At 41.9% G+C, this 13,545-nt stretch overlaps 1 protein-coding gene across 4 annotated transcripts in view; it reads right to left on the bottom strand.

The window, feature by feature from the left end:
* adgrv1 (adhesion G protein-coupled receptor V1) overlaps positions 1–13,545 on the bottom strand; it is a 123,927-nt gene that overhangs the window by 50,875 nt on the left and 59,507 nt on the right. For all 4 annotated transcript variants that reach the window (XM_058375379.1, XM_058375380.1, XM_058375381.1 and 1 more), the window contains 19 exons: positions 13,380–13,503; positions 13,123–13,261; positions 12,760–12,945; positions 11,638–11,873; positions 11,343–11,491; positions 10,558–10,756; positions 10,231–10,450; positions 9,368–9,607; positions 8,758–8,907; positions 7,972–8,448; positions 7,299–7,442; positions 7,004–7,175; positions 6,738–6,873; positions 5,451–6,298; positions 4,912–5,029; positions 4,638–4,809; positions 3,909–4,151; positions 2,633–3,040; positions 1,435–1,619 (listed from right to left, as the gene is read on the bottom strand). In XM_058375379.1, the coding sequence (XP_058231362.1) occupies positions 1,435–1,619; positions 2,633–3,040; positions 3,909–4,151; positions 4,638–4,809; positions 4,912–5,029; positions 5,451–6,298; positions 6,738–6,873; positions 7,004–7,175; positions 7,299–7,442; positions 7,972–8,448; positions 8,758–8,907; positions 9,368–9,607; positions 10,231–10,450; positions 10,558–10,756; positions 11,343–11,491; positions 11,638–11,873; positions 12,760–12,945; positions 13,123–13,261; positions 13,380–13,503 (4,546 nt within the window). The remainder of the gene's footprint in view (positions 1–1,434; positions 1,620–2,632; positions 3,041–3,908; positions 4,152–4,637; positions 4,810–4,911; positions 5,030–5,450; positions 6,299–6,737; positions 6,874–7,003; positions 7,176–7,298; positions 7,443–7,971; positions 8,449–8,757; positions 8,908–9,367; positions 9,608–10,230; positions 10,451–10,557; positions 10,757–11,342; positions 11,492–11,637; positions 11,874–12,759; positions 12,946–13,122; positions 13,262–13,379; positions 13,504–13,545) is intronic.

The raw sequence follows: 13,545 nt of genomic DNA, 5'->3' as shown, positions 1-13,545 counted from the left end.
GATCGCTCTGGTGATCACCTCCCCAGCTGCTTTGTTTTTAACAATAATAACCTGGCTCCATTTGCTCAAAGACAAAGGCAGCTCTTAAGCTGGGATAGACTTCTATCTTCCTCATAGTGTGTTTAAAAGACCATCAAGAATATCCCTCTTGATGAGGAGACGACGGTTTTCATCTATTGCTGATGCTTTTCAGTTCTTCATCCAGATCTTGCTTCGGCTCTGTTCATTCTCTTGTCTTGTACATTTTTCTTCCATTTCACTCAGTGCTTGTATTTTTCTATGTGTAAATAAACCTGTTTATAGATTTCTTCATCCAGCCAGTTTTCCGAACCACTGCTCCTACACAGGGTCATGGGGAGCTGGGAAACTTTCCCAGGGGACTCAAGGAACAAGGCAGGGGATACCCTGGACAGCCCATTGCAGGGCTGATGACACTCACACACCCAATCACACAATATGGACAATTTAGAGATGCCTATCAGCCTAAAATTCATGTTTTTGGAACAGGGAAGGAAATTAGAGGACCCAAAGGACACCCCTGAAGCACAGGGACAACATGCAAACTCCACACACAGGGCAGAGCCAGGAATCAAACCCCAGAGGTGCGAGGCAAACATGTTAACTACAAGCAGCTATACAGGCTACTTCATGCAAGTTTAATATGACACTGCTAGCTAGCACAGCACTTTCTAACAGTCCATGATTACTACTGATTACTACAAAAGGCCTCTGAGACCAGTGAAATGCTCAGTATTACAGAGTGAAAGATTTATTCAAGACAGCTGTTTGGAATCAGTTATATTAACCTTATCAACTGGAGCTAGACAATCCAGTTAAATAATTGATTATTTGCATAATAAAATGAACCCATGCATTTAACCTTAACCTGAACCTATACTCTCAATGGTTTTATGATTGACAAGGACCACTTCATTTGCATGCCACAGTGGAGATTTCTGCCCTGCAGGTGCTTGGCTCAGTTTCAGTAACGACCATAAAACATGATTTAGAAATCATAAATCATAAAACAGCAGCCATAAGGAAAATTACCAAGCATGCGGGTGGATTAACCTTGTTCCCTGAATTGTACTGATATCAATATTAACCGAAATTAATATACAATGCTCAAAAGAGAGGCACAGGACCTACAAACAATACAGCTAGATCTATAGCTAACTGATGAACAGAATATGAGGTTTAAACATATTTGGACTTATTAATTACACAATACATTAGGCCTCAGTCTAGTCATGGTCAGGTAGTGACCTTATTATATTATATACCGTATATGATCATATTAATGTATCTCTACCATAAGAGTCATATTAGGATTAATCTGGGATTAATGATGGCTCATAAATTCAGACATAGCTTGTATGCAAAATGTTAGTTCCAGCTTGTTAAATAATGCAGCTATAGATTTGAAACTCTTACCTCTGACCATCGGTGCTGCACGGTGTGTCACTAACCAGCGAGAAGGCAAAGCGCTCGGCTACTGTCGCCAAATAGCTCAGGCCGCGAGTGTCTGTGCGGCTCGGCTTGGCGAGGGCGCAGAGGAGGTCATAGGCCAAAGCGCGGCTGCTGTCTTTCAGAGGAGTCTGCTCAGCCTCGCTCAAAATCTGGATGTAGAGTGAGATCATTCAACATGATCATTCAGAGGACATGTTACGATTTCTGAGAACTCTTACCAACAATATCGTCTTCATGTAAATTTAGCATTTTCTCTGCTGATCAAAATCATGTTTAATCCATCTCTGTCTTTACATGTAGCTCCCATGTCCAACAAGTCTGACATTCTATTGTCTTTTATCATCAATATCTAGTACTGTCTCATACCAAAGCCATTAATCCAACTAATCAGCATCAGCAGCTCTACAGCAGATGAGGACACCATCTACACGTCTCTATTACACTACAAATGACTCTGAAAATCACAGAATTTAACCATAACAATCATTCTCTGCGTAACACCATTTTACATAATATGCCACTGTATAAAATGAACGACCAAGGCTCTAGCTTATACTTCACTTGATTCACCTGGCACTGGATGATACACTGGTGATTCAGTGACATGATGAATTATGAGCTGATTCAGAACCTTGTGGAATAACAATCTAATCCTCCAAACACCAGAGCCCTCATCCTTATCATGAAGTCCAGATAAGATCAATATGCTTCAGCGATTTATTGTAGTCCTGAACTCAGATATCAATTTGACTCAAAACCTAAAGCTTGAATTGAGTCTATGAGACTCCTACTTTGACTTGTTTCAGTAAATTACATGAATATAACTGATGGTAAATCGAAATAATATAAACAAACTACACTACTATGAACTACAGCAGTTCATTAAGGTAGTTAAAGTTGCCTCAATGAATTTAAATGTAATTATTAACATCACACAGCACCTGTGGATGAATTTGAGCAACAAGTGACTTTACAACACTGCAGGCTCTAGTTTTCTGTATTGACGATATCGTTGAACGAGTGTTCAAGTTCTGTCCAGATTTTAGAAAGCATCTTATTTGCTTACCTACAACTTGACATTGGATAAGAAGGCTACAGCAGCATCACTGGGAACACAATTTTGACCCAGGTTGAAAAACATCTACATCACACTGATCCTCACCTTCCCCACTGCATCCAGCACGGCAGTCATCTGTTCGTGTGTCATGTCTATGGTGACTTTATTAATAAGCCCCTGTAGCACACGGTCGATCAGTGTCTCATCCAGAGGTTGATGGAGCTGTTCCAGCAGCGCCCACACGGCCTGAGTTTCTGTGTCTGAAACCAGAGTCACATTTGCCGTCCCGTACACTGGGTGAACCCGGGCACCTCCGGTGGCATCAGAGAGAACTACGCGAAAGCGTTTGGGTGTGGGGTTCGAGGAGCCGACGCTGGGTGTAAGGGTGATGTCCAGTCCAGCGCTGTGCTGCCCAATATCGAATGAAAGCTCACCAGTGGCCATGATGAAGTCTACATCAGCCACAGCAGGCCAGATCAGAGTGGGACCAATGGACTCAGCCTTCGGGAGCTCCTGTGAAGGATTAAAAGAAAAAATCTGTGTAGTTTTTTTTCTAAATAACCAGAAAGCATAAGCAAACTGAATGAATGTTTTGTTTTTTTTGTTCAGTTTCACTGGATAAATCTTAATTTAACAAAAAAAAGCTTCAGTGACAGCTCTTGGACTTCTGTTAGACATGAATGTGTTTTGTGATACACCTTTTCAAGGAATTCGCACGTACAGCGTTTATTTTTGAGAAACAAATAAAACATATTGAACAGAGATTTTTCATATTTACAATTTTCAGTCATTGAACAGCAGCTGGTCTGAGAAGCTGTTTATCATTCAGACAGCAAAATATCTGACTGAACAGGGAGCCAAATGTGTCCTTTGATAAACTGTTAGTGAAAAAAAAAAAAAAGCTTGATCGATTGGCTTGAGGCAAAGAAACAGTACATGTGATTTCTAATTTCAAGGGTACATAACAAAAAAACTGAACTAACTTACAAAGAGTAAGGAACAAGGAAAGAAAAAGGGAAGTGAGAGAGAGAGAGAGAGAGAAGTAATCCTTTAGGCTGACACATTCGCTCTGTCTCCAGCTTGTCGAAATCAGTGTTCCAGATGAACAGTACAGCTATATAATTGGCATTTGAAGTCAGGGGTTAAGACTTAATGCCTAATTTAGCTTAAGATGAAAGTGTGTGTCACATGCTGAACCCTATTCATAAGATCTATAGAGTCGTATTATATAACCTGGTGTAGATCTGCACTCTGAGCAAAGTAAAATGTGTGTGTGTGACTTCTACCTCTTCATCAGCAGTGTGTATGTTTATATAGGAATATAATATCTCAATGACTATGTTTTTGTGTGTGAGTGGATCTCTGTGTAACTTCACCTCACCTGCAATTGATACTTCACAGATATAGCTGATGCCACACTGCCTTCCCTGTAGACCTGCAGGGTGACTCTGTTTGCTCGGAGCGTGGCCACAGGCAGCCGTGAGCCCACGGCGAAATACACCAGCCCCCGTGGGTCATCACTTTCCAGCAAGGTGATGTTAGCGAAGCGGGCACTCTGGTTAATAGCAGCACCGTCTCCTACGGCATAGATCTCCACTAGGAACCACACCTGGAACTCAGGTTCCTGCAAAAATACAGGAGAGGTTTCAAAGCTGATACATTAATAATGGATTAATGACACTATTTTTTTTTTTCATAATGTCATCCCTCGAACCATGTGTAGGCTTTAGAAAGTGCTTTAATCATCATTCTACCTATCTATCTATTTTCATTTTCTGAATTGTTTATACTACACAGGGTCATCAGGAGCTTGGGGTCTATCCAAGGGGACTCAGGGTAAAAGCCAGGGAACACCCTGGATGGGGTTCTGTCACAGGACACATACACACACACACACACACACCAATTCATACTCTTTAGACAATTTAGAGATGCCAATCAGCCTATACTGCATGAGTTTCAAAAGAGAAAACTCTCAAGCTAGCAATACATGCTGCATTTAATACATGCTGAAATTATTAAGAAGAACATGAACGCAAGTGAAAGAAAGAGAAACATAACTAGACAGCTGGTATTAGTTTCCCCAGACAGCCTTCTTCTGCCTTTGTACCTGATCTGGTCGGACCTCCAGATTGAGGAGACAGAGAACCTGTCCTCTCCTGCACAGCACCCTTCCTGAGGTCTGCTGCAGTTCTTGTGTCAGATTAACCCCCTCACTGAGCAGTGCTGGAGCTGTGAGGCTGAATGTGGCCCTCCAGGACACGAAAACATCCTCAAATGCTCTGTCAAATACACAACCACAGAATTAATCCTGTACAGCACTGTCCACTGTGGCCTGCAAGAGTAACATTAGGGATTCTACAAAAGAAGTGGAAGACGTTTACCTGTTTTCCTGTCTCTGGAGGAAGAGCACTGCTGTTCTATTGTCCGAGTCTTCATCCAGAACCTGGCCTGACTGAGAACTTAAAGCGAAGCCCACAATTCCATTGTGAAAGTCACTTCCTGAGAGGAATACATTACAGAAAGCAGTTGTCACAAAACTAAAACTAGGAGCAGTTTTTTTTACAAGCAATCCCATTTCATTCACATGCTCTATGCCTTCTCTTGAAACTATGGTGTGTTTGCAGTGTGAGTTGATTTTTAGGAAAAGGGTCTTGAGTATCTTTGCTTGGCCTACAGGTGGAGCTAGATTTCCAGACCAGCAAATATAAACACAAGCCTAAATTGAGCAAAAAACTGTTATTTAGCTTTTTTTAATGTATCAAAATGCCCTTTAAAATGTTACCCTGGAGTAAAGGGGAAGTTAACATATGCACATTAAAGAAAGATAATAGAATGCAAGGTTTGACATTGTGACAGATGTCAGTTTATGGTCAAACAAATCCATTATAAAATAGCAACAGATGACAAACAATGCATTTACCTAGAATAATGATTTTGGCAAAGAAAGTGATGCCACTCTGATCTGGTGAGCTGACGATCTGTACTCCCCCCTCTGGGTTGCTGAGGTAGACATAAAAGACCTCCTGCCCCTCTGGCTCCTGGTCATCTAGTATAAAAAGGCTGACCTCAGCCTCTGTTTGCCCCTCCACCAGAGTGACCATCTGCGACTCCAGTGTAAAGTCGTCTCCTTCCCTTGCCCATGTCCCATTGTGCTCCTGAAGGAACGGCGCCCCATGCAGCTCTGGAGAAACAAGACCACCATCATAAACTCGTACCCGAGCGCTTACTACGCCAGTCTGCCCTGCTGTCCTGCGCACCCTTAGGGTGACTTTTTGGGGCGGAGCTCCCTCCAGCCTGTCTTCAGAAGTGCGGCTCATGGTTGGGCCGATGCTTAATAATCCGAATCCAATGACGGCGTCACTGGAGAGAATGGTAATAGCAGAAACGCTGCTTTCAGCTACAATACGTGGACGAGCACCAAGAGAAGCAGAGCCTGCACTGATAATGCGAACGTCGGTCAAGTTCACATAAAATGTTTCATTAGGTTCCATCAGCGAATCATCCAGAATGGAGATATTGATGGCGGCAGTTGTTTGGCGGCCTTCGAAGAGTAGCTGCCCATCATGCACTGGGGTAAAATCTTCGCCGGGAAGGGCACTACCCGGCCAGGTCCTGTAGTACAGCTGGGTGCGGTTGGTGCGAAAGCCATAAAGGCGTTGGACATAGATAGTGATGGTGTGTACGTCCTCTGTAATAGTCAGCTTCTGAGAGTCAGGATGAAATTGATACAGTCCCAGTGACTCCACCTCTGCCACAGTGTAACCAGGTCTGAACAATCACACAATATATAAACATTAGAACATATTTGTTATCGTGTTATCTAAAATGATAAGAGGAACACTTGTTTACTTGTGGAAGTTAAAATGATTTCTTTCAAAAACTTTGTTTTCAAGACTAAATGGCATTTTATCACATATATCAATGCAAAAAAAAGAAATTTTAATATAATGCCACAAGTATCATTTGAGCTCAGCCTCATTAATGCCACAAGTATCATTTAGGCTCAGCCTCATTAATGCCACAAGTATCATTTAGGCTCAGCCTCATTAATGCCACAAGTATCATTTAGGCTCAGCCTCATTAATGCCACAAGTATCATTTAGGCTCAGCCTCATGGTCTTGTCAGTGTACAACAATGACAACAAAAATAAAAATATAAGCATGCATTTATACATGCATTTAAAAGGACATACGGAGCAGGTATTACCTGAATCTGGCTCCTCCAGGTGACATAGACTCTATAGTAGTTAGGTGAACTGCATGTGTAACAGGTACAGATGTATTATACTCAGCTATAAAAGATATGAGTTTGCTCCTCTGGCCATGAGACAGGGTCACAGTGCCTACAGACAAGCAAAAGCAAATATATATATGTATATAAAATTTCTTTATATAATATTATCAGTCACTGAATTAAGATCCACAGTGTGAATATCTGTATGTCCTCTGTGTTTGAGTTTGATGATAACTAACCTGAGCTGGGAGTGATTGCTCCAGGCTGGTACCCTGATGGAGTCTGTCCAGGAGGGAAACCAGCTCTCCACTGCACGCTCACGTCTCCATAGAGACCCAGCCTGTTGATTAACGCATCACATCGGCCGCTCCTGACATCAGACACCTGCAGGTCTAAGGAGGCAAAGCCCACCTGGAAAGAGGGAGATTCATTTACTGCAGAGAATGTGTATGTGTAGCTATAGTGACCTCTGGTGGCAATTAGGTTTTTTTTTGCATTCAATCTTAATAATAAATATGAGATATGGAAACTGACTTCAGCATTGGCAGCCTCTTCAGGTATGGACACAAGGGCAGTCCTTGCATCCAGCTGCACACGGGGAGGAGAGCTGAGCAGAGGTCCTATCAGACTCACATTCATCAACTGCACCGTGATGTTAAAACCTGTTACAAAGAAAACCTGCAAAGAAGATGGTAACCGAAAATGTACATTTGTCTTCGACTTCACTGTAGTGGATGCAGTAGGATGCAGACTCTGTTGCCAATACAACACAATAGCAGATACACAGAAGCATCTTGTACTTCGACTAAAGAAAATTCCGGTAACTCAATCACTCTTTATAACCTCAGTGAACAGAAAAGCATCTCAAAATGGACAATATGCTGAACGTTTAGGTGGATTGGCTACAAAAGCAGAAGACCACAACTGACAGCTAAGAACAGACAACTGAGGCTACAGTGGGAACAGACTCACCAAAACTGGACAAAAAGTAAAAACTGCCTGGACTTTTATCAATCTTTACATTGTACTCCTCTTGCAAAGGTACACTTTTAATGTACTTGATTTTCCAACAGACATTGTATATGATTACAAACCACTGAATAAGATTAAAATACCATTCGAATAAGATTTTCTTTCTCAAGAAATTGTGTAAAATGTGTATTTAAATAGAAAGCATGTACACAACCCATATATGTGAATGACAAACCTGTGTGCTAACTGGTACAGTGATACTGGTAGAGCTCTCTCCATCCTTTACCACAATGCTTCCAGTAGATCTGTCCTCAGTGAAACTCTGGCCAGGAGTTGGATAGCTGATCTGGTATCCAACACTGACGCTGCCAAACGTCCCAGCAAGCCTGCTAATGTTGAGCGCCAGGTACCTGCTGCGGTCAGTGGCATTCACAAGTAGCTTCTGCTGCTCACTGAAAAGGGCAAACACTCCGTGTGGCTCGTCGTTGGCACGGACCCGCAGGTGGACACTGCTGCGGTTGGCATCGAGTTCAGCACCACCCTCCACCGAGCTCAGACGGACTGTGTAGACCTCTTCCAGCTCGGGCACGGTGTCAGGCAGAAGGGTAAGGACGACCTCTGCTAGCCGCTGACCGGCCACAATGGTAGCTGAGCCACGGAGTATGAGAAAGTCACCTGTTGTGTCTGTATCACTGAGGATCTCCCAGAACACCTGAGGAAAAGAATTAAGACTGGGTGTAAAAACTGGGTGTTTTCTTTTTGTTTATTACAGCATATTCCATAAAATACAATAGAATGTTAGTAAACTTTGTTATACTGAATCTTCATTATTACAGAAATTATTAGTGAAGGTGACTGGACTTACCTGGTCATGTAATCTTAAAAGTTTCACTTAGTAATACATTGACTTGCTACTCATAAAGTGATACATCAAATATCTACTTCTAGCCATAAAATCAGCCTTGGTATGATGAGATACAGATTACTCCAAAAGAGTTGTGTGAGTGTGTGTTGTCCTTACAGTGATGTTTCCCATGACTCCTTCTCTGCGTGTGATAAAGAGAGAGATGTTTAGAGGACCTTCATGGTCTGCAGGTTCACTATAAACACGTTCTCTCAGATCCTGCTCGGAGAACTGCACTATGCCATTCGGGTCACCAAACTTTGCAATCTGTCACACACACACACACACACACACACAAAGAAGAAACCTTTATGTTGTAACATATACACTACAATACTGTGAAATACTTTTCTTTGCATATCTCAGTGGGTCAGAGTGTAGTGTCGACATGATACAGTGCCCCTGGAGCAGACAGAGTAGCCTTGTTAGCCTTGCTCAAGGGCTCACCAGTGGCAGCTTGACAGTGCTGGGGCTTGAACCTTCTGATGAGTAACGCAGTTAACTTTTAACCCCAAGAAAATATAACTGTTTTTGCTTTTCATTTGTTTATTTTAGCTGTCTTTCTGAACTGTAAGCAAAGAAATTTATGTATCTGGGCCCTGACTTGAACACCTATACTCTACAGGACAACAGTTTTGAGATTTCTTGGAGCAACAAATCATTGCTAACAACAGCATTATGGAATATATTATCACAGAGCACTGTCAGAAGTATAACCTTAACATACCCGCAGTGTGACAGAGCCTGCTCTGGGGTCAATATCCATGTCTCCAAACAGGTGGCTGAGTCTAATTATAAACGTTTCCTCCACTTCCACCTCACCATGAGGCAGAATGTGGAGCTCGATGCTACGTGTTCCCCCTTCTCCATCTCTGAAATGGAATGATCCATTCACAGGTTCACCAAAATCTGTGTTAACAGGAGGCAATACTTCATTTGAGTTGGGTCCTAGAATGTTCCACGTTATCTGAGAGAGAACAATATTTCACAGTTAGGATTACTGTACGATTGAGGAAGTTGTAAATGATAGACGCACTTTATCTGACTTTCAGACTTTAAATCAATATCAGGTACAAGTCATATAGAGCAATTTCTTAGCATTTTAACGACTGAAATGAATTTTTATTGTCATTGATAATTGCTAATATTGTAAAAACGTGTTAAAGTTATATTCAGAAAAACCCGACACAGGCCATGGTGAGCTCTGTGCTGAGGGCTTTCTGCAGAATATGCATATTACACATAACGATGGAGGAATTATTGATACTCAAATACATCTGTGGTGACACTACTGAAAATATTCCAGTCCTAGTCCAGCAAATTGCATAATTAGAGCTTTAAATCAGTCAGTATAATTCCTACATAAAGTTAACACTGTGGTCTCTAACTCTCAGCTTTCCCTCTCATTAACTTGACAGGTCTATCTATCTATTCTCAGTTAGCTGTCCAATCCCTGACCCCCATTATCACATTGCTGACTATATAAAGCAACGGAAACATTAAGTGGAAGGTTTTTAAAATGATTTCCCCATATGTGGAATAGTTGTGCACATTATGAGGCTATGAGTTCATTATCGAGAGGCTGCTCACCATGGCATCACCCACAACCCCCCCGAAGCGCTCTAGAATGAGGCTGAGCCTCAATGTGCTGTCGGGGTTTGGGATGGAGATCACAGTTCGATTGACAAATCGGACCATTCCGCTGGGAGAGTCGCTTTTAGCAATAGTAATCTGAGCGATGAGTCGAATGCCCAGTATCGCTCCTCCTGAGGTTGCGGTGAGCTGGATTTCAAACACCTCGCTAGATTCCCTGTGAAAATGTATGAAAATAACTTTATTTGAGTCAGAGAAGAGATGAGAAATCTCACACAGTAATTTTAAATCAACTGACACATGCAGGATCCAAACCTCACTCACCTGTCCAGATCATCCACTATGGAGACATTAATGTGGCTGATGTTCTGGCCAGGCCTGAAGGTTATAGTGCCGTTTTGTAGGATGTAATCTGAGCCAGACTGTGCTGTAAAGCTTCTGGTTATGTAGTCGACACTGACCTGCCCGTACACGCCCACTCTCCTCAGGACAGGGATAGAGAAAGTACCAACATCCTCCTCAACTAAAACCAGCAATAAAGATAACATATCATATCAACAGGGCATCATATCTTATTGGGAATCTTGTATGGAAAAACATGATTTTTTCTTCATTTTATCCAACCCTGTATTGCAACTAGCAATTCACTGTAAGTCGCTAGTGTGAATTTTCCATTGCTTGTTTTTTTTTTGGCTTAAATTTATGAACTTCTTTTAAACGGTAACCTGAAAAACTCATTTGCCTGAGAAAAACCTGGCAACCCCAGAGGTGTGAACTGAACAAATGAACATATGGTGGTCTGGAAAAAACCTGTCTGATGTTGCTGTGAATTCTGGCAACAAGCGAAAAAAATACCGCTATAGTCCTGCAAAACCCCACTGTGGAAGGAGCTGGGTTAAGACATGCAGCATTAAATCTATCTATCTATCTATCTATCTATCTATCTATCTATCTATCTATCTATCTATCTATCTATCTATCTATCTGTCTGTCTGTCTGTCTGTCTGTCTGTCTGTCTGTCTGTCTGTCTATTAATAAGGTGGCAGATTTAAGTCAGTAACTCATTTCAAACTCATTTCAACTTGTGAGTGTGTAATGTATGTGTGTACCTGTAATGTTAATGAAGGAAGGGTCAAACTCCAGGATGCCCTCAACATTGTCATTCTTCTCGATAACAATCATGATTGAGGAGATATTGCCTATGGCTGGAGGCTGGTCTATTTGGAGGCCATGTTCTCTTACGGTAAAGTTGAGCACACTAAAGGGAACAGAATACACAGTCATACACAAGAGACAGGTGAATCTTCAGGGTATGTAAAGAAAACACTTGTATCTGAAGATATAATGTGGCGTATAATATTCCACGCTGTACTGAAATCTCTGCCAAGGTTTTAATTTCTCTACCTGTCATTGAGGAGTTGCACCTGGGTGATGTTAAGATAGAATTGCTCAGGTCCCTCTGCTAGTAAATCATCCACAATCTTCAGTGTAATGACTCTGGAGCTGTGTCCTGGGCTGAACAGTAGCCTGCCTGATGACTGCTCAAAGTCCAGCCCACTCACTGCACTCTGGCCCTCGGTGTGGTAACTCACCCACACGCTACCCAGCTGGCCCATGGAGCGTACCACTGTGATGTTCACCTGGGGAAAAAAACACAGAACATGGATCACATCATAACACTTGGCTAAAATAATATATACATTATATTGCCAAAAGTTTTGGGACACCCCTCCAAATCATTGAATTCTGGTGTTGTTTTTCAGGGGTTGGGCTTGGCCTCTTAGTTTCAGTGAAAGGAACTCTTAATGCTTCAGCATACCAAGACATTTTGGACAATTTCATGCTCCTGATTTTGTGGGAACAGTTTGAGGATGACCCCTTCCTGTTCCAACATGACTGCACACCAGTGCACAAAGCAAGGTCCATAAAGACATGGATGAGTGAGTTCTTCACAGAGTCCTGACCTTAACCCGATAGAACACCTTTGAGATGAATTAGAGTGGAGACTGCGAACCAGATCTTCTCATCCAGCATCAGTGCCTGACCTCACAAATGCGCTTCTAGAGGAGTGGTGAAAAATTTACATAAACACACTCTAGAGTTAAAGCTGTTATAGCTGCAAAGGGTGCGACAACTCCATATTACATTCATGTGCATGTAAACACAGATGTCTCAGTTTTGGCCTGGTTGGACTGTAGCCTGGTGTAGGGTGGCACAGTTGTAAAAATGGGTTTAACACATTTATTAATCAGAGTGTATAATATAACTTTTTATCTGTTTGTATTCCTAAACCTGTAGTTCTATAGACAAGCCATCTTCATTTCTTTGAATGTTTCCTGATGCTGGAACTGCTATCAGAGGTAACAGGGTATATGTTATCAAAACTATAACCACATAACAGGGCATTTTTCAAGACCAAAAGTAAGACCTCACTGTTATCCAGCTGTGTCAATGTCAGAGAATCTTAAAATGTAAATCTGCTGTCACTCTATGTTAGATAATCACTGGATTAAAAAAGTAACTCACTGATCTGTCGTCTTCTGTTACACTTAGTAAGGACTGGGAGAATGAGAAGCGGCCATAAGGCAGGTCACTGGCTGCCATGGTGATGGTGGCCCGCTGTCGACTGGGGCTGATGTCTGCACCGGGAGTTAGTGATGTGAGACTAAGCTCATACAGACGCTTTTCCTCTGGAATATCATCATCTACAGCCTGGAAGAGAAACAAAGATTTTGTGTGTTTTTGCAATTCATCTGGAATGACGTGTTTCACGACACACGTCATTCCACTATTAAACACAAATTTAATAGTGTTTTATAACTTTATAGACATATGAGAATATAAAATTCTATATTAGAGCTCGGTTTTAACGTCTTTCGGTTCTCTTACCATCAGCTGAATGGTTGCTGCAGACTGGCGATCTCTCATGATCACTTTCCCCGAGTTTTCCAAAAACTCCCCGATGACAGCTGGTGTGATGTTCCAGTATATCTCAATCTCACCAAAAATTCCTGGCCCTCTGACAAGACTGTAACACCATACACACACACACACACACACACGCACGCACAAAGACACACACTACATTATTCAACAGTTCACTGAAATGTAAAATGACAGCAACAACAACAAAAAAAATGTTTCACCTGATGAGAGCTGTGCCATTGTACATGCCCTGAGGTTCTCCGATAAGCACATTCCTGGAAGAGTCAGCAATGCCAATGATGCCCAGAGCTCCACGGTCAGCTCTTATGACAATTGTGGCCAGGTCTAATAGAGCAAAAATGAAAATCAACAAGCACTAATAGCATT

Source organism: Hemibagrus wyckioides, linkage group LG22 (genome assembly GCF_019097595.1).
Source record: "Hemibagrus wyckioides isolate EC202008001 linkage group LG22, SWU_Hwy_1.0, whole genome shotgun sequence".
In the NCBI taxonomy this organism is placed as follows: Eukaryota; Metazoa; Chordata; class Actinopteri; order Siluriformes; family Bagridae; genus Hemibagrus; species Hemibagrus wyckioides.
This window is presented reverse-complemented; position numbering and strand designations above follow the sequence as displayed.